The following is a 21,695-nucleotide window of genomic DNA, read 5'->3' as shown; positions in this document are numbered from 1 at the left end:
TCTAAATATGATTGTAACCTCAGATGGGAATAGTTGGTGTGGCATGAGCCATTAAAGAAGGAATCCACTCCAGAGTTTTATCAATTTCATAAGAAAGTAAAAGAAATCGCTATAAAGAACAGTGAAAAAAATTATCGAAATCGGATCAGAATTAAGGAAGTTATGAAATTATGAAATTTCTCTATTTTTTTTTTTTGGGGGGGGGCACTTATATTTGATCAATCGTTATAAATATTCGAATCAGCATCTTGAGGATTTCAGACTCTATTTCTTATACATTATTTTTATATACAGAAATGAAAAAAATCTCACATATCAGCTGTATGAATATCAAACCTGCCTTAAAAGCACCCAAACTAAAAAGGAGCAAATGTTTCTGATACATTTTGATATGGGAATGTGCTTTTAACTGTACAAGCTAAAAATAATGTAAGATACATGAAACATTGTAAGGGCATGACATAATCACCTCACTCATTTGAATATTCATAGGGACTGGTCGAGAAATGTTTTCTGAAACAATGTGAAATTTCAGAATGTCATATCTTCCTAATTTCTTTTTTTGTGTCATTTTTGAAACGTGATGTCGGGAATTTTCTTCCCTTCTTTTAGAATTCATTTATTTTTGGCTGGATTTCCTCTTTAACATATTTTACCTCTTCTTAGTGCAGTGTTGGATACTGTACTTCACACGTGTAGATTAAAAATAAAGTGATTACGGCATTTTGCCCATCCATAGCAACAAAAACAAAATACAAAATCGGACAAAAGACTTCACCACAACAGAAAATGAAGCACATTTTCCTTACAGAAAGCATTTTCGATTGCTTAATAGAATAAAAGAAATCCAAAGTTTAAAGTTTTTGTTTTTCTTCCAAGTAGGAATTGGCCTCATCTCCTCATCTGATTTGAATAATTCTTCAGACCATTGCTACTTTTTATTCTGCGCTCACACACACACATGCACACACCCACACACCCAATCTGTTTGTTTGAGTTTAATTTTATTGTATTTAATTTCAGCAAAGTATACTAGTAGAATCACGCAGTGGTACTGTGAAACAAAGTACACCACGTTATAGGTTTAAGTGCTTTGAACAATAAGCTGGCAAGTTTAAACGCAGCAAATATTTAATCAAAATTAATTGAACTGAAATTAACATATTATGTTTCAAGCTAACAACAGTGAAACCAGTACATATCAATAGATAAAATAATATCAAGAGTAAATACAAGGATGGGAAATAGATAGCACAAGGCCATTTTTGAATGAAAGACTGAACCAAAACTTACATCTAAGAGAGAGAAGGATAGATTTCTAGAAGTAATTCATGTAATATGATATGTATATGCACTGTCCAACCCGACAACTGTGATGAGCATTATCTTTTTTTTTTTTAATGCCAATGACCTTAAAAGAGATGAATATGAGGTATATAACGATAATAAATCTAGAAACATCTTCACAATTGTAAAACTTACTAGTGAAGTATGACTGCCTTGCTATTGCGCATAGCACCAAAAGAAGGGCAATTTTGCTATCCATCTCGCTGTCTCGTGGATGGGACCGAACAGAACTTGAACACTAGAAGCAGGAATATGTCTGGAACAGAATTCGCCGAATTGTGCTCCTCAACAGCATGTACAGTCTCTGTCTCTGGTGTTTAGGATTATGGTATAATAATGATTCCAACTCGAGCTTATCTTTAATATCCTACCAGCCATCTCGGGTTGGGGGAGCTCGTGGAAGAGGCATGGGACAGGCATGCCGGAGATCTCACCACCTGTTCTTATTTGGTGAAGTGATATAATCCTTCAACTACCAGTAATCTGTCATTCATATCATAAGACAAACATAACTAAAGTGGATAGGGGTGAAGGATGTGATTGACAGCAATCTAGGACACTTGGCTTTAACCTCCAATTTTCGCACCCACTAATGACAAGTGAGAAAGTACTGGGATGTTACACCGGACACACCAGAAAAACGCCTCAGGTCATTTCGGCAGAGTTGGTAGAAGGGAATGGCTAGAAAATAGATTGCTACTTCACAATTTCTGTCATTCTTTGGAACGCAGTGCAAGGCAATCAATAAGAAACGTTCCTACTCAACACTGACCATCTCTTCTAGCCTTCAAAGATTGCCTTAGTAAAGACAATTACTTGCAGATGTCTTGGAGCTTTGGTCGAACTGTTTAGTTTTGATTTTTTTTTTTCTTTGATTAGGCCCTATTGTAGACACGCATTACCAGGGCAGGTGTAGGGTTTTGACATTGTACCTTGTAGAATTTTCCGTCCTTCTTCAGATCGTAGAAGCATCGGAAAATATAATATCATGATTTAGCTACCATACGGCGGACAGAGCGTTTTGTCTGGCTCGTGGCTTAATCAAGATTAGGTCGTTATCATTCGAGGTTGGAAAACAAACATAGAAAGGGGATGACACGCAAAGGAATGGTCTCGGCCATTTGGCCTTCCGGTCTAGGATCTACCTCACCTCGCTAAACCATGAGTTGATAAATAGATTACAATGCATGTTACGCACAGTTCATGTTTACAGTTCTGTATGGTATACCTAATCTAGCAGCTTTGCGTCGATTGACCGGTCCGAATTAGGATGTTGTCTCAAAACTGTACATTATATTGCGAGGTAGGCCTACTTACTGCACGCAGGTAGGGCCTACCTATTTTCAACTTTCATAATACACGTGATAGAAAGTTTTTGATTTACAATAACTTTAGATAATCGTAACTGGTAATATCGGATGCAGTAATAGCTCAATGTTATAATAATCAGTGAAGGGGTCATCCCACGAGACCGACACCCATGAGTCATACAGCACACGAGATCGATATTGAAACAAGGTCCATGAGTCATACAGCCCACAAGTTATACAGCCCATGAATTCGACACGATGCAAATAAAGCCCATGAGTTCGCCACTTGGATAAAAACAGCCCACGAGTTCGACAGGTACAACAAGGGGCTTAATGCGTCGGTCTCGTGCGGGCCTTGTTAGCTTAGTGTCGAACTAATGGGCTGTATGACTCGTGGGCTGTATAACTCGTGGGCTGTATGACTCGTGGGCTGTAGGGCACGTCGGCTGCATGTATATCACTCAGGGGCTACAATATTCGACTCGTGGGCTGCATATGACTCATGGGCTGTATGACTCGTGGGCTGTGTTTGGCACGTGGGCTGCATGTATATCACTCAGGGACTACAATCTTCGACTCGTGGGCTGTATTATGACTCATTGGCTGTATGACTGGTGGGCTGTATAACGTGACTTGCCCCCAATGTGAAAACGTCTCATCTATCAAAATGTCTATTACGTAAGTGTCTTCTCTCCTTCCGACGCCCCTAGTCTTGGTGGGGAATATTAACCAAAACGGCAAAGTCTTTACAATAGGCTGTGATGCAGCGTTCTGAAGAATTCACACAAGACAGATGGCGGCCGCTATATTTACATAATGCATTTCTGTATTGACATTATCGGTGCCTGCCTCCAGTTGGCATCAGAGATAGTGGTCCCTAATCTATTACCACAAGCATCTCATATGATGCGCACGACCTGAGCATTGGCTGAACTTCGACTTCAGCAACTTTCTCGTCACAGCACCATTGTCTGCTTTCGAAATCTCGGCTTGGACGAAGGGAGGACGATGAAAAATGAACGGGAGAGAGGTGCAGAGGGAGGGAGAGCTCTGTGCAAGAGGAATCTCAGACCGAGTAGATAGGGGTGCAATTCGGGAAAGTGGGGCAGTAAATAAGAGTGGTGCCGAAAGGGAAGAGGAGTCGTGAAAATGGTTACCGCCATGTAGAGAGTGGCACCAGAAGTAAGGGGTAGTGTGACGGTAAATGGGAGTGGTGTCGTTTAACGGAAGAGGTGCCGTAAAAGGGTGTGTCACCCCGTAAAAAAAAAGAAAAAAAAAAAAAAGGTGGCGCCATCAGGGAAGCGGGGAAGCACATGATACGAGTGGTTTGATTTACGGAAGAAGCGTCGTGAAAAGGGTTGACGAAATGTAGAGAGTGGCGTCAAGAGGGATGGTGGACGGTAAATGGGAGTGGTGTCGTTTAATAGAAGAGGTGTCGTAAAAGGGTGTGTCGCCCCGTTAAGAAGTGGCGCCATCAGGAGGAGCGGGGGAGCACGTTATAGAAGTGGTGCCATTAAGGTAAGAAGCGTCGGGAAAATGGTTGGCGCCATTGTAGAGAGTGGCGCTAGTAAATAGGGGTATAGTGCGACAGTAAACGGGAGTGGTGTCGTTTAATGGAAAGGTGCTGCGAAAGGGTGTGTCACCCCGTAAAAAGTGGCGCCATCAGGGGTCCCCGGAGCGGGGAAGCACATAGAAGTGGTATCAGTCAGTGAAGAGAAGTCGTGAAAAGAGTTGAGCCATATCGAGAGTTGGGCCATTGGAGGTATGGGACGGTAAATGGGAGTGGTATCGTTTGTGGAAGATGTAGTGTATTAGGGCGTGCCGTTCCGTAAAAAGTGGCGCCATGAGGGGGAGCGGTGGAATACTTAGGAGTGGTGCCATTATTAGGGAAAGAAACACCAAAAGGAAAGTGGCGACATGAAGGAGAGTGGTGCCTAGGCTGAAACAGAGTGACCTTTCAGTGGCACCAGGTCCTTTGACCATTGCAGAGCAAGCGTGATTTAGTCTCTTTTATCTCTTAGATCAGAAGCAATAGATCAGCTGTGAATAGAAGAATTAAAAAGGAGCTAAAGTACGCGTTGTGCCTACAGTCACGACAGTATTTTACAATTTGTCACATGAGAAAGAATTTCAGACGTTGAACCCCAAGCAGGAAATATTTGACATGAAAATGCACACAGAAATGTCGTTGAGATTAGTCACTAAAATTACTTGTGAGGGTGTTTTTTTTTCCTTTGCGCAGTTATGACCCAGTCTAAAATCAGAACATATTCAACCGATCATTACGCTGAGGCTTTTCAGCAAGTTCTAAAATGATGTACAGGTATTGTTATTTTTTAAAGCAGGAAAATACATTTTCGTTTGCTTTTGAAACTCGACCGATGGAAATTGTGAGGTGACATCCATACATCGCTTGCTCATTTATTTGCATAATTACATCAACTTTTCGAGAACTGTTCTGCAAAAGTCACAATTTCACATATTCCATTACTTTCCAGCTTTTCTTCCGATTTTGATCACATTTTCGCTGTTGTACTCATAACATTAATTCTTTCTTTTTCAACTAACCATTACCTGGTCAGGAATTTGTCTGTGTGTAAAATTGTAATGATTTAGCGTTGTTCGCTTTTGTCCTGTTGTCAATCATGCTGTTAGGAGGGGCCTATACGTAAGGTCTCGTGAATGTTCTTTTCTTCCATGTATGATCAGACAATCTAATGAATAGAACAGAAGTGTATCAATAACGTAGACCCCGCCATATTCTTGCGAATAACGCAAAACACTTCCTCCAACACACACTGAAGTACACATAAAACCACAAAAATTCTTATTTGTATGAATCATCTATCCGATTTTATGATAAAAAGTATTTATAAAAATAACACCAAGAATTCTTATGTGATTGTGGTAATGATATAAAAATCTTTAATGACACTTATTCTTCGCTCTCCAATTATATAGTTCAATATAATCCATCATCAAACAATTTCAGACTTTCTGCGTACACAGGGACATGTGAAAACATATACAACAGACACACACACACACATACACACACACACACACCTCATCTTTTCCTTTGTCCCCTTTCCTTTTTCTCTCCGTTCCGTGTGCTCAGTTTCTTTCTATTGCTCTTTCCATGCTAATTCCTCATTTCTCTCTCTCTCTCTCTTTCTCTTCTTTTTACAAGAAAACTTCCTCGTGTCAATGGTTTGTTTGTTTGTAGGCATGTATTTGCGTGCGAGTGTTACTTTTTCCCTTATTAGGCAATTTGTCTCCATGTTTTTATTAGTTCAGTTCAGTAATTAGTGGTATACTGTCCACGAGGAAACTGCAAAATGCAACCTTGCCATTTCAGTATGTCTCCTCCATTTCCAGCAAAATTAATTTCAATTCAGCATTATCAGAAAGGATACCAGTATTGTCAATTTACACTATTTTCTCCGTTACAACATTGTGCTGATATTGTGATTTATGTTTATGTAAGTGTATTGTATTGTTGGAAATGAAATTACATGAAATGAATGCAAAAATGAAATAAGTTCATTATGATTCAAAGTTGACCTACCTCACTCAAAATCAAAACAAAAATAAGTGTCTCTGTATTTAATGTTTCAATGAGACAAGTCAAATAATCGTAATTTCAAACTACTTCAGACAGTATTTAATTCCACCATGATTTATTTGACCATCCAACATAAAGGACATCTATGAAATCAAATTCAGCTTTTTGATATTCCACAGAATTGTCATGCCAAGAAATGTACTACAGTATAACATTTCAAAATGTCACCAACGTTGCCGTTATTACAACTTCAATTAGTAGGCCCTACAACGATTCGTTTGAAATTGTCCTTCTAATACTATGCATTGCTGTTGTGAATATGAGTATTAGCATCGCAAACACAGTGTGAACATTATGTTATGAGCAACAGACTACTGGATTTATTCTCAACTTCAGCATTTGTATCTTCATCATATATAGTGATGCACTTCATTCATTGTCATTGTCGTCATGACAACGGACATGGTAAGAAACCACATGACAGTGGACCTCAGGCATACGTGATGGATCTGAGGATAAACATTGAATCTGTTCTCAATACCTGTTCCTACGAACTAAACGCGAGATTATTCGTATTGCCAAGATTCGTTGCTATATTGGAGTTCTCTTGCTTCCTACATCAATGTGAATTCACTTAAATTTGCTTCACACTAATGTTCATCAGTAATCTTTTATCCCATACTAGGCCATGTCAGGGAAATGGATGAATCTATAATTGACTAAATTTGACTCTGTTTTCTATGATATAAATATTATTATATATTGCTTACAGGAAAATGTCACAGGTGTGCATTAACGATGAATTTAAGACATATTTCCTGACGGTTATATATGCCTCGGTGCACATGGTCTTTTGTTGATTGATTTTGACAAGGAGAGAAAAAAGAAATGATGGATAGTATTCCATCTCTAAAGCAGTTGCCATTTCATTTCATTTCATTTTATTTCATCCGGTCCAGGTCCCAGCATCACCCGGCAGCTTTTAATATCTGAATTAAACGTTGAAGTACGCTGATCCAATATAGCCGCCGGTGTAGTCGTACGTCTGAACTTGCACCTCGCTTCCCTCCAGGTCGAACCTGCAGAGCGAGTTGGGCTGTGACACGAAGCAGACTGAGTACAGGGCCAGCTCGAACTCGGGGCTGACGCCGAGCATGATGGACGACAGGGTCTTCACGTAGCCGTCGACGCTGAACTGGAGCAAGATTTGGTTTGGCTGGGAAATAAAAAAAAAACAAAAACAAAAACGGAAGAAACAGAAAGAAGACATAACTACAACACTATCAAATAGACTTTCCATACCAAACATGTCCACATATAACACATACACATGGCGGACGCAATTATACACAAATTAAAGTGACCCGCCTCACTAGATCAACACCTGCGCCTGCAGTATGTCTTAAATAAAATGCTCTGGAATATATTACGAATTAACCTCGAGCTTTCTCTCACACCGATTAGACAGATAATTCTAAACTTGTTGATTGTGAATGAAAAACGTTCTCTTATTACCACCTTCCCATCTTTCTGTATTGTAGGTAGACCTACTCCTTTTCTACTTACGTGAAGATATAGCAAAAAAAAAAAGAAGTAAAGGTAAAAACAGATGAATGCATGTTCCCTCTCTCGATCTTGAACTTGTCTGAATGAAAAAATAAAACACTGAGACACTACCCTTGTTTCGCCGGTTTCGTCACACTGTCTGTGGACACAGACTATGATAGAGGTTTCAGCACATTGCGTGTACAGACTTTCAGTTAATCCGTTGTTTCCGAGGTAACACAACCCCCGACAGAGCTTTTACAAGATCCAATAGGTTCCTGTATTAAAGCAAAGACTTATAAGAGCAGTCTTCCGATAACTTTCGACCTAGCTTACGTTAGCCTCCCTGACGTAGCCGTAGTAGTTGAGCCTGCCGTCCTGTTCCAAGTAGTAGAATTGGAGCCAGTTGTGAAAACCACTGACGGCGCTATTCTTCACCTCGCCAACGAAGGTGTGTTCGAAGGCCGAGGAGTCGAGACGACCGGATGACCGTGAGTACAGTGTGAACCACACGTTGTTTACGAACTGACGAAGTCCTTCCAATGAGCTGAAGTAACCTATAGTAGTAGCCAAAAACGGGGATCTGTTTATTACAGACTTCAGTCGTCGCATTGTAGACTTTTTTTTTCTCTAAAGAAAGAATTGTCGCCATCGTTGTCAAATTATGTGATCAAGACCGTCCCCTCTAAGATTTGGAAGGGGGATTTGGAAGGCGAAAAAAGAGAAAAAATTCGTGTATACTGTAAGCATGTGCATGATGCGGGTCTCCCTTTCAACCTTTTATAAAGCAAGATCATAATTTTTCAATATTTCCCCGCCTCGCTCGCTCCGCTTGCTCGGGCTCGGTCGCTTCGCTCTCTCGCATACTAACCATCCCCCCCACCCCCAAGATCAATCCTTGCTACGCCGGTGCACGACTACTAATACTTCCCATGTGGTGCTGATAGCTTGTATCAGCCGAACCATTGAACTATAACAATCAGTTCAATGGCCAAAAACTGGAATACTAGTACTATTTTGAAGTACGCCGAGACGATATGGAACCATTTTCGAAGATGTTCGAAGACGAAATTTTGTTCTTATTTTCAGTTTGATTATCTTTTCTTTTTGTGGACTATAACTCAGCATTTTCCAAATTGTAAAAATCTTTTATTTTTTTTTTCTGGATTGCATGATGATAAAGGAACATATCAGTGAAATGTTAACGTCATCAGCTTCCAGATGCGCGGTGCTCGCCCAAGCAGGGCACGCACTTTAGTACGCTTATACAAGTCTCAAGTACACGCCACCTTGAGCTCCTATGTTCGTTGACCCTATCTGAAAAAAAAAAACAATCCTTCAAAATTCATAGATATTCCCGGATCACTACCAAAATTGAATTTTCTGTCATTATCTACTTTTCCTGCAAGTTTCATCCAAATTCGTTAAAAATTTTTGAGTTATTTTGCACACAGACAGGCAGACAAACTTTCACCGATGAAAACATAACATCCTGCCTTAGGGCGGACGTCCACTTGGGCGCGGACAAGCCCCGGAAGGGTTGCGGAAGCAAATTTTGTTATTTCGGCATCCTGTCCGCGACAGACGCGGAATAACTTTGTGAATCGGCTTGTCCTGGGACATTCCTAGGACTGTCCGCGGACTGTCCGCGGACTGTCCGCGGACTGACTGCGGACATTCCTAGGAATCACTCCGGAAGAGCGCGAAATACCTCGGAATATGCTAATCGTAGCCGGGCAGCGCGGAAACATTTAGGATTACACCAGGAATGAACGCGGACAATCAGGATGCCTTCCGGACAACAAAAGTTAGGCATGCGGACAAACTGCGGACAATACCAGGAAAATGGAAAGGTATAAATTTGGCGCTGACTTTGACTTTCCTCATTTGACTGCTCACTGATGCTCATTGTTGTGCTTCAGCAGTAGCGGCTGATATTATATTAATATGATTGGTCAATATTATTTGATAAATGTGACCACCAAAAGTCGAAGAATAGGATTGTTTGCATGTCGGCTGACGACTCATTTTTTTTTTTTTTTTTTGGTCTCATCTGGGAGAACAATTTTTTCTCTGCCTACAGTCATATGGATGATATTCGTAAACTTTTTGAACCATGCATATATATATATTATATATATATATAATATACATAAAAATGCAAATGTAAATATGTATATATAGTCATGTTGATAAGGTAGTCCACGTGTGGGCAAGATAAAAAGATAAGTAACAAAACTGCAACAAAGTTCATGCTGTATTCACCAACGATTTATTTCTTCACAAGAAATAAACCGTTAGTGAATACAGCATGATCTTTGTTGCAGTTTTGTTACTTATAGTACTAACTGTTACTTATGTTACTATATATATATAAATATATATATAAATGTATATATATATGTTTATTTATAAATGTATATATATATATAATATATATATATATATATATAATATATATATATATATATATAATATATATATAGGGTGTATATATTGTTTATTCCCTTTTTTTTTAGACATGTGCTTTATCCATCGTGAAGTATCTACATGTTTTGTCTGATACTTGCCAAATTGATCCTAATCATTAAATTTTTCTTTCTCTGATTTTTACCCTTGTGCATCTCTAACCCTCTCTTATTTTGATCACTTTTGAACATTTCCAAGCTTAGAGCTTACTAGCCTATTGTCAATGAAGTGTAAAAATGGGGAAATATTTGTAACCTACTTTAATTCACTTTTTTTTTGGGGGGGGGGTTCAGCTGGGCTGTCAAATTGGACAATCGAGTTTATTTGAAACTAAAACAAAAAGAGAAGAAAAAAATATTAGGTAATAACAACTACGAAAATCATTCAGGTAAAGAATGTTTCTGAAATGATTTGTGATGCTTAATGTGTACTTAAATATATACACTCAGCAAAAAAACAAAGCAAAAGAAAGACAGAACTTTATCACTTTTTCGAGTTCATGATCTATTGCTTTTTCTCTCATTTCACTTGAATTTTGAAGCCAGAAAATTCTTCATTTTCCTCCATCATCTTTAGCTTTCATTGTTATTTTGGGCTTCAAAAATATTACATTGTCATGAGACCACAGGTATTTCTTTGCAATTGAATTCATGCTTTTTAGTGTGATGAATTTGTCTTTTGTTCTAATATGTTGTATCATTAGAAAGCATTTACGTATGAATAACAACTTGTTCATGTTTATATAATACATTAACATTTAGCCAAAAATTCTATGCTTTTTTACTGAGTGTACTTCCACCTACTTTTGTTATTTTTCAGCTGGGCTGTCACATGGAACAACCTAGTTTGTTTGCAAATAAAATACGAAAACAACATAAAGGAAAATGTAGTATAGTAAGTAATAGGAACCAGGAAAGTCACTCAGATGAAAAATAATTTCTGAAAAGATCAAATTAAAACAAACTTACTAGGAAGTTAGGGGGCTGATTTCACTTCTTTCTGGTTGCTTTTGGCACAGTCTCTACTACCTTCTTCTTTGCCTTCTGGGACCGGAAATTCCTTAGATTTACCTGTTCTTCATAGCTAGACGAAAGGTGTGCCTGTGATGGGGATATTTGCATGGGGGCTTCGCCTCCCTTCTTGCTCATTTTGCGTTTCATTGGCATGACACTCGCGGAAAGTGTCGACATTTTCGTGTCTGGATCACAAAATTTCCGCATCGGTTCCGGACACTTGCATATATAGATCCGCATCGGCTCCGCGCTGTCCTAAAACATTCCTGGTGTCTTCCGCTTTCATTCGCGAAGCTTCCCCACACCGCGGGATTCTTTCCGGAGCGTGTGCGGAAGGAGCGGAAGGGTTCCGGACAAGCGGGACATCCTCAGGACATCGTCAGGACAAGTCGCCGAAGGTGTCAGGAAGTTCATTTCCGCGTCCAAATTTTGGTCTCGATCAAAATTTGGACGCGGAAATTTTTCTCTCTCCCGAAGACCAGGCGTCCACTAGGGCGCGGACAAGACGCGGACAAGCCCCGGAATGCAAATTTGGTATTCCGCACTCCTTCGGGAACCTGTCCGCACGTTCCTGAACGTGTCCGCTCACTGTCCTAAACATGTCCGGGTGTTTCCGCACCTTCGGGAGAGAGAAAAATTTCCGCGTCCAAATTTTGATCGAGACCAAAATTTGGACGCGGAAATGAACTTCCTGACACCTTCGGCGACTTGTCCTGACGATGTCCTGAGGATGTCCCGCTTGTCCGGAACCCTTCCGCTCCTTCCGCACACGCTCCGGAAAGAATCCCGCGGTGTGGGGAAGCTTCGCGAATGAAAGCGGAAGACACCAGGAATGTTTTAGGACAGCGCGGAGCCGATGCGGATCTATATATGCAAGTGTCCGGAACCGATGCGGAAATTTTGTGATCCAGACACGAAAATGTCGACACTTTCCGCGAGTGTCATACCAATGAAACGCAAAATGAGCAAGAAGGGAGGCGAAGCCCCCATGCAAATATCCCCATCACAGGCACACCTTTCGTCTAGCTATGAAGAACAGGTAAATCTAAGGAATTTCCGGTCCCAGAAGGCAAAGAAGAAGGTAGTAGAGACTGTGCCAAAAGCAACCAGAAAGAAGTGAAATCAGCCCCCTAACTTCCTAGTAAGTTTGTTTTAATTTGATCTTTTCAGAAATTATTTTTCATCTGAGTGACTTTCCTGGTTCCTATTACTTACTATACTACATTTTCCTTTATGTTGTTTTCGTATTTTATTTGCAAACAAACTAGGTTGTTCCATGTGACAGCCCAGCTGAAAAATAACAAAAGTAGGTGGAAGTACACTCAGTAAAAAAGCATAGAATTTTTGACTAAATGTTAATGTATTATATAAACATGAACAAGTTGTTATTCATACGTAAATGCTTTCTAATGATACAACATATAAGAACAAAAGACAAATTCATCACACTAAAAAGCATGAATTCAATTGCAAAGAAATACCTGTGGTCTCATGACAATGTAATATTTTTGAAGCCCAAAATAACAATGAAAGCTAAAGATGATGGAGGAAAATGAAGAATTTTCTGGCTTCAAAATTCAAGTGAAATGAGAGAAAAAGCAATAGATCATGAACTCGAAAAAGTGATAAAGTTCTGTCTTTCTTTTGCTTTGTTTTTTTGCTGAGTGTATATATTTAAGTACACATTAAGCATCACAAATCATTTCAGAAACATTCTTTACCTGAATGATTTTCGTAGTTGTTATTACCTAGTATTTTTTTCTTCTCTTTTTGTTTTAGTTTCAAATAAACTCGATTGTCCAATTTGACAGCCCAGCTGAACCCCCCCCCCAAAAAAAAAAGTGAATTAAAGTAGGTTACAAATATTTCCCCATTTTTACACTTCATTGACAATAGGCTAGTAAGCTCTAAGCTTGGAAATGTTCAAAAGTGATCAAAATAAGAGAGGGTTAGAGATGCACAAGGGTAAAAATCAGAGAAAGAAAAATTTAATGATTAGGATCAATTTGGCAAGTATCAGACAAAACATGTAGATACTTCACGATGGATAAAGCACATGTCTAAAAAAAAAAAGGGAATAAACAATATATACACCCTGTATATATATATATATATTATATATATATATATATATATATATATATATATATATTATATATATACATTTATAAATAAACATATATATATACATTTATATATATATTTATATATATATAGTAACATAAGTAACAGTTAGTACTATAAGTAACAAAACTGCAACAAAGATCATGCTGTATTCACTAACGGTTTATTTCTTGTGAAGAAATAAATCGTTGGTGAATACAGCATGAACTTTGTTGCAGTTTTGTTACTTATCTTTTTATCTTGCCCACACGTGGACTACCTTATCAACATGACTATATATACATATTTACATTTGCATTTTTATGTATATTATATATATATAATATATATATATGCATGGTTCAAAAAGTTTACGAATATCATCCATGTGACTGTAGGCAGAGAAAAAATTGTTCTCCCAGATGAGACAAAAAAAAAAAAAAAATGAGTCGTCAGCCGACATGCAAACAATCCTATTCTTCGACTTTTGGTGGTCACATTTATCAAATAATATTGACCAATCATATCAATATAATATCAGCCGCTACTGCTGAAGCACAACAATGAGCATCAGTGAGCAGTCAAATGAGGAAAAGTCAAAGTCAGCGCCAAATTTATACCTTTCCATTTTCCTGGTATTGTCCGCAGTTTGTCCGCATGCCTAACTTTTGTTGTCCGGAAGGCATCCTGATTGTCCGCGTTCATTCCTGGTGTAATCCTAAATGTTTCCGCGCTGCCCGGCTACGATTAGCATATTCCGAGGTATTTCGCGCTCTTCCGGAGTGATTCCTAGGAATGTCCGCAGTCAGTCCGCGGACAGTCCGCGGACAGTCCGCGGACAGTCCTAGGAATGTCCCAGGACAAGCCGATTCACAAAGTTATTCCGCGTCTGTCGCGGACAGGATGCCGAAATAACAAAATTTGCTTCCGCAACCCTTCCGGGGCTTGTCCGCGCCCAAGTGGACGTCCGCCCGAAGGTGCGGAAACACCCGGACATGTTTAGGACAGTGAGCGGACACGTTCAGGAACGTGCGGACAGGTTCCCGAAGGAGTGCGGAATACCAAATTTGCATTCCGGGGCTTGTCCGCGTCTTGTCCGCGCCCTAGTGGACGCCTGGTCTTAGCGGAAACAAAAAGGGTTCCTCAAGGGTTCCTCAGGGGTTTCTCAGGGACTCACCTTTGGCCTTGAGGAGACTGTAGGTTTTCTGCATGACGGTGGTTGCCATGACATCGTCCAGGAATGTCTCCATCTCTCTCCCCTCGGCGTTAGACACCGACTCGGCCGTGCCGGTCTTCAGCACGTAGTTGTCGAGGAGATCCCGAAATGCGTCGAAGGTTCCACCGAGTCGCCACGTGTCCACGGATGTGAAAAGGCTGTCAAGAACCAATGACAGGGTGAATCGTCTGAGGAATTGCTAATCGCTACCAGAATAAGTACTACAGACTTTACGTCCATGACAATTTTGCTACTTCCCTTGTGGTCTTGATAGAGTGCCATGCTATCAAAACGACAAACTTTTACCACAGAATAAGAAAGGAATGAAAAGCAAGATGCGTGTTGACATAAAAGAAACTAGCTGGTTGATTGATGTACTGGAGGGATGACGTCACTGAGTGTTAAATCGCTGGTAATTAGAGTGGCAAAGACATGGCATCATGAAGATCACGTCGTGAGTCGAGAAGCGAAATGGTATAAACACTGTACAGTATTGTACAAGAACTACAGTTTAAAGCGCTCGTGCAATCTATACTAAGTTATTTCACTACATTGCAATATACAATAATTACAATATTCATAATAGTTCGTATGATGTGATGTAAAAAGTAGGTGGATAACAATTCAGCAATTAGTCATTGAAATTCATTAGACATCTAAATATATAGGTCATAAATCAAATATCAAAATCACTGATTCGAAATCTAAATGCTCAATCCCTTCTTACTTGCTTGAACTGCGGTCAATCTTTTCGCCATAGTTGGAGAGCTTTGTCTGAAGGTTGATTTCATACTGACTGCTGCTCAGACGGTTGACATCGTTGTTCCACAGTTCCTGAGCAAGGTTGGACAGTTCTGACCGAGAGATGCTTTGTGCTCCTGCATGGGGATTGGGGGTGGATGTAATAAAACATGTAATAAAACATCAGTTGATAAACTGACCTCGTGTTACAAATTTGCATCATCAAACACATTCGACCAATCACATTATACGATGGCAGTAGACCGGAAACACCACGCTGAAGAAACAACTTCAACAATCATGGTCGTCAGCGACAGTCCCAGACAAATCCAAGCCCAATGGATCCTCGTCCCAAGAACTTTGAGTGGGGTAGGAGCGCATATTTCTCTAATCTGAAAATACAGACCCATAATGTGGCCATATAACATACAGAATATACCCTTTTGTGATCCACATTACCAGAAGGACTAGGGAGCGATCATCAAGAAAATTATAATTCAGGTTTTACCCATCTCTATGAGCCCAAATTATTCTCAAATTAGCAAGGCTTTTATTTTCTCTTGTCACAACAGAAAGAATTCAAGTTTTTCAGGGAGTCTCCTGCTGTAGCATCACGGAACATGATAGCTATTATCCAGGCCGCTGACAACAGTTCCTAAGGGCGTTAGCAGGCAACGCTAAAAGCATTCTCGGACGACGCCATGGAACCAGTCCTCAACGCTCACTCGGTATACCAAAGTTTAGGCGGTAGACCACCGTCAATTCTGTAGCGATGTCCGTAAAATCCAATCTCGCAGTGTTGATCCATAGTCGTCCGTTGCTTTCCTTGAACGACTATTAAGACAATTTTTACAAGTGGGAAAATATTTCAGCTGACAACGACAGAGAAAACATTGTTTGACATTGGAGTTCGATGCTGCAGCTGAATGAGGTCATCTTTGGTAACCATCCGGTTGCCCAGCAACATCAGCAACATCTCAAGTTGTAGTTATGACTTTGAGAGGTTCGACCGGTCTTGGCGTCCACGAATATATTCCAGAGTGGCCTTGTTACTTCACCGCCGTCAGAACAATAATGATGATAATACAATATAAATACATTTTGTTCTTATCCTGTACCTATGGCAAAATGGTGAAATGGGATATACCTTGTCTCATCAGTAACAGAACATGACTGATACAATACTTAGCTACATAGCCGAGCATAATTATGCGTTGCCATTGATCAAAATAAGAATATTTCTTCATCTAGGCGTCACACTGTCCCGAAATTAAGCAAAGATATGTACAATTTAAAGGAAATGTTTCAATTTGGCTCAATTCGTATAAATAAATGGACCATTCGTGAGAGCATGCATCTTAAAATAACTGCAGATGGAGTTTCTCAGGCTCTAGCCATGCTAGCAGCAATTACGCGAGGGTGGCACAATTTTCGTGTAGCCATTGTTTCTTTCGTGTGTCCTTCACTTCTAACATAGATTCCCAATCTTCATGAAGCCGTCGTGTGTGATTCGGGTGCCATCATGCGATCTTCTATGTAGGCATCGTATTTGCTTCGGCTGTTGATTGGCTTTTGACCATATTCGGAGCCAGATTTGCACGAAATTGAATAGTCGATCTCTATATTATAGTGTGTCAATAAAAATGGGACAGTGTGAAGCCATCATTGAGAAGCAGCATGGTGTGTGTGTGAAAGAAAGATAGATAGATAAAAAGGGGGGGGGAGCACATGCGTTTAACAGATCCTCCAAAAATACACTCACATACAGGTCTACACACAGACACACACATAAACAAACTGAACAAAGTTGGCACTGCGCAAACATAATCCATACGGACATCACGTGTGATAGCATTTGAGAGTCGGAGTAACGCCAGAGACTTTAAATACCTATCTTGTCTATAAATTTCAACTGATAAAGACACGCACTGTCATTTGCACCACCCTTGTTAGTGTTAATTATAGGGCCTATATAATGTTAATGATTTTTTTTTTTCGAGGGGTTGGTCCACAAAGCGTTGAAAAGAAATACTCTGAAATAATACACAATTAATCGAATTGTTCTAGAGATAACCCGGTAAACACAAATTTCCGTTTTAATTCTACATTTTCTGCTCTTGCATGTTGCTCTACATTTTCCCCTAACCCATTTCTCGATTATTTCTTTTCTGTTACATGGGCTCAACAGTGTTATACACTTATGTCAGCGGAAAATATAAATAATAAAATGATATACCCTGATATACCCAACCATCAGATAAAGCAAAAAAAAAAAAACAAAAAAAAAACAACCCAAACAAACAAACAAACAAACAAAAACAAAAACAAAAACTTCTCCGAGGATACTGCGATATGTATTTGTTTAGCAAGGAACATGCCAAGAGCTATGTGACAATATCCCACCTCATCCTATAGCATCTTCTTTGTTTTAGCAAGACAGTGCACTCGCATACATGATTGATGTTATCGATCACACAGGCAATCATATTGAAAAAAAAAACCCAAACAAACCCAGCAACAGATGAATACACAGTGATAGATATAGTTGTTTGTATTTGATTGATCACATACATGCACATGAGGAAACTCAGCAGATAATAAGAGTAATAAATAATATATATATATATATATATATATATATATATATATGAAGGGTTTGTTTGCAAAAACCGATAAGTCCATTTTTGCAGATTTTGAAATACGATATCTGTCATAAAGTACAAAATGATACCTTTTAAATGATATATTGGTCACTACATATAAAGGTATATTTTTGAAGTTATGGTCAAAAGAAGCAAAAATTTTCTTATTATTCTCTTTATTTTTCTTGACCTTTAATCGCAAATATCTCCATTTGGCAAATATGGACTTATCGGTTTTTGCAAACAAACTCTTCATATATATATATATATATATATATATATACCCTAATCACCTGTTCCCACAAATTGATCAAAATATTGGTGCATTGCTGTATAAAACCTCATCGAATCAAAAGAAGCAAAAGATGCGATTCTCTTTAACTGAAATAATCCTTTAATGTCACTTAGGAAGCATTTCATAATGTCCATTGATGTCTGCATTTCTTTTGTCTTGAATCGATTGGCGCAAGGCATTATCACAGCTTAAACATTCACAAGCACGTACTTTTCTGCACTGCACCTGCTACAAGCAATAAACAAACAAACAAAATTCAGACCTACCTTTGCAAAGTTTGTAATAGTTGGCGCAGCAGTCATTATAGCTCTCGCAGTACGAGTTACATTGGCAGTCATAGTTGGAGTTGTTGTCGCCACACCGTCCCGAGCATGAGTCGGCAGCGTCTAAGGATGGGTAATTTGACTGTGATGCTGATTTGGCTTCCAATTCAACAAATGACTTGCATATGTATCATGCACATGTAAGTAGTATTAATTATTTGCATGAAGACTTCGTGTTAAAAAAAAACAGCATTAGATGCCATAAAACTTTTTGCACACTAGATCGTGTGTGAGCTGGTGACACGAACACACGATTGTTCATCTCTGTGGAATGGGGGTATGAAATAATATTCCTTATTGTTGCGTGTTGTGCAACTTTCACCGAGAAAGCACGCATTAGGTGGTGTGTAAGTGTATTTCCAATGTATGTGTGGTGAGTGTACGGATAAAAACTAGAGTGTCACCAAGCCAAAGTAGAACATTGGACAAAAATGATGTTTGAAAGACAACACAACACATTCAGCACACACGCACAAGTCGGCAAACTCTTGTATATACCATGCGTACAGTAGTCCCCTCATTTCTATCTTATACTGTTTGAAATGTCCCTGCTGGCCGAATGAACACAGTGTCCCACAGTGTGTTCACAATGTGTTCACATAGTCGACTATGCGAAAACGCTCGAATTTAACATTGTGAAGATTATCTCACACTGTGGTTTTTCACAAAGCATTCACATAGTGATTTTCTGTTTCACACTGTGAATTGACGATTCACAATGTGTTCACACTGTTAAAGACGCTTGAATTCAACAGTTTGAAGAGATTTCACACTGTGTTTCACTGTGTTCTTTCCAGCAGGCGTATTAGTTCTAGTAAAAGAAAACAATTCGGAAAATAGATATGAAAACAAAGCAATGTGAAAGAAGGATAAATTCGTATTCCTCATTGGCCAGGAAACGGCACGACTGTCATGTAAGATCCCATTATACGTTATTACTTGACCACGTTGGAAAAAACATAAACATGAGTATAAAATCAGTTCTTACATGCAAAAGGGAGACAATTTATTCTATCACTGACAGGTCTACATCATTAGGCCTATATTGGTCGACTGAGGATATAATGATGAGGGACTTAAACTATGAAACATCATCAACAACAAAATCAACAACAACAACGTTGTTTCTCTAGGAGGGAAAATATATTAAAGTGTTATTCAGATATAGTGCCTACAAGCTTCCATTATTTTTAAAATAAACATTATAAGCTTGCTCCGAGATTTCATTTAATTTAATGGACTGTACATACTATTAGACGAGTAAGGATGGCAAGAAAAAAGCCAAGCAACAAAGCTCGCAATGTAGCAATTCCTGAACCACAATCAAAGTTAGGAAACTTGGAAATTTTCTTCTGTCCGTTCCGTCCTATCATTTTCAAATTTAAAGATGCAACAAGGAAGCATTTAATTTGGAAGCAATGAAACACTACTACATGATTATCATCATGTTGATTTCAAAAACTGTAACCACTCGTACAGACCTATTTCTTTATAAGTGAAATAACATGTTGTCCGAAGCAAAATCAGACACTAAATTCACTTCAACGCAAACAAACTATAAGAGTATTGCAAAAATGGAAAATGCTTGATACAAGAATATCGATTTTATGGTGTGAAACTGAGACAATTTGCCCAGTAAGTTGCCGAAAGCACAATGTATCGGAGGTATGCAACTGAAGTTATTGCTATACATGTAGGTAAGTTCTCAGGTCTCTATCACAAGAACAAGAACATTATTTGAAATACACACACACACACACACACACACACACACCAAACAACGGGTTGAATTCTCGGATTTGGAATGTAGTCTCTTCTAATTTCTCTGGTTTCCACCAGAACTGAAATAAAATAAAATAAAGAAAGCTTCACTTGTGGTGAATATTGTAAGTTGTCGTCTGTATAAAATTATACCCTCCGTAGTGGGCGTGAAAGAGAGTATAGTAATCATGTAAAATTATCAGGCTCAATTTATAGAAATGTCGCCGGTGCTCTACAATTCTTAGATGGCTGAATTATGTAATCATTGGCGGAAAAAAAATAGATGGGTGCTATCCCGATTTGAAAATGAAACGCAGAAGTATAACAGGTCTGAACTGACGTGAAATTAACATATAGACAACACTTGAGTGTAAAAATATGTATCCGAAGTTATAATGAATGAAACTTGAGAATGAGGGAGACATCACCCTCAATCTGCAGAAACCTCCAGTGTTATGCCCTATATAGTAATTAATGCTTACATGATCGTGAAACAGCTACGCAGAGACAGAAAACTGAGATTACTATGGAGATCTTCATGACGCCTGGCAGCTATGAGTTGTTGGTTGGTGACAGAAGTCAAAATATCGTCTCCTTTACTAACATCTGCAGTGCTCCCAATTTATATATCATACAATCGTGATTCTTCTTCTTCTTCTTCTTTGTGTGTGTGTGTGTGTGTGTGTGTAAGAGGTCTACGTGCAAAATAAGCAGCGTATATCCAGTGCACAAGTTATCTGGTATGCAAATAAACCAGTATAGTGCCCAGGAAGGCATGGATTGGACACTGTCTGATCACGTGATGGTATTCTGAACAGGCAGCGAAGCCTGGTTAACGTGTAACAGTTGGCACAGCCATCATGTTACCATGGGGGGGGGGGGCATAGAAGATGACATTCGCTGTGTTGAAATACATTTATGTTTCAATGTACTATATAGCTGCAATATGTTTTCATAACGTTATTCCAAAGAACTTTGAAAGTACTGCCCATAAAAGATTAATAGGTAAATAATAAAGATACAATATAAATTAACATGCAATATGTATTATACTAATTATATTATGCAGTAGATATGGTATATAATCTATACTAAATAAAATACCGTCTATAAAGGTCAATGCACAGCATAATCCTATCGTCGTTTGCTCGTGATATGACAAGATAGGAATCTCTTCTACACGTGATGCTGTTAATGTGTGCATGTCTTAAGTCTTCGTATACCAAGGACTTTAGACAGTGTGTACAATGCTATAGGCTTTTCTTTGGCAAACAGCACTCTAAGCAAACAAAGGGTTACCTGAAGTAGACACCAGAGACATGTGATGCTAACAAACCGGTCAATTTCGACCAGAGAAACCCTGCG

General features: G+C 39.0%; 1 protein-coding gene across 1 annotated transcript; it reads right to left on the bottom strand.

Moving 5' to 3' along the window:
- Positions 1-6,385: 6,385 nt before the first annotated feature.
- Positions 6,386-20,942, bottom strand: LOC140234174 (uridylate-specific endoribonuclease-like). The gene is made up of 6 exons (XM_072314245.1): positions 20,813-20,942; positions 18,513-18,632; positions 15,296-15,446; positions 14,530-14,726; positions 8,104-8,324; positions 6,386-7,438 (listed from the first exon to the last, which is right to left on the bottom strand). Exons 1-6 carry the CDS (start codon positions 20,868-20,870, stop codon positions 7,217-7,219), a joined length of 969 nt encoding a protein of 322 aa, XP_072170346.1. The 5' UTR covers positions 20,871-20,942; the 3' UTR covers positions 6,386-7,216.
- Between the last annotated feature and the right edge of the window lie 753 nt (positions 20,943-21,695).

The sequence above is a fragment of the Diadema setosum genome, chromosome 10, assembly GCF_964275005.1.
Source record: "Diadema setosum chromosome 10, eeDiaSeto1, whole genome shotgun sequence".
In the NCBI taxonomy this organism is placed as follows: Eukaryota; Metazoa; Echinodermata; class Echinoidea; order Diadematoida; family Diadematidae; genus Diadema; species Diadema setosum.
This window is presented reverse-complemented; position numbering and strand designations above follow the sequence as displayed.

What these genes read in the sequence shown, in the direction of transcription:
- LOC140234174 (XM_072314245.1), bottom strand. Translation starts at nt 20,870, where the DNA reads ATGAAGATCTCCATAGTAATCTCAGTTTTCTGTCTCTGCGTAGCTGTT. An exon ending in ATTGACCGCAGTTCAAGCAA is followed by an intron (nt 14,727 to 15,295) that starts GTAAGAAGGGAT and finishes GGTTCTTGACAG; the next exon opens with CCTTTTCACATCCGTGGACA. An exon ending in CAGTCTCCTCAAGGCCAAAG is followed by an intron (nt 8,325 to 14,529) that starts GTGAGTCCCTGA and finishes CTACTACTATAG; the next exon opens with GTTACTTCAGCTCATTGGAA.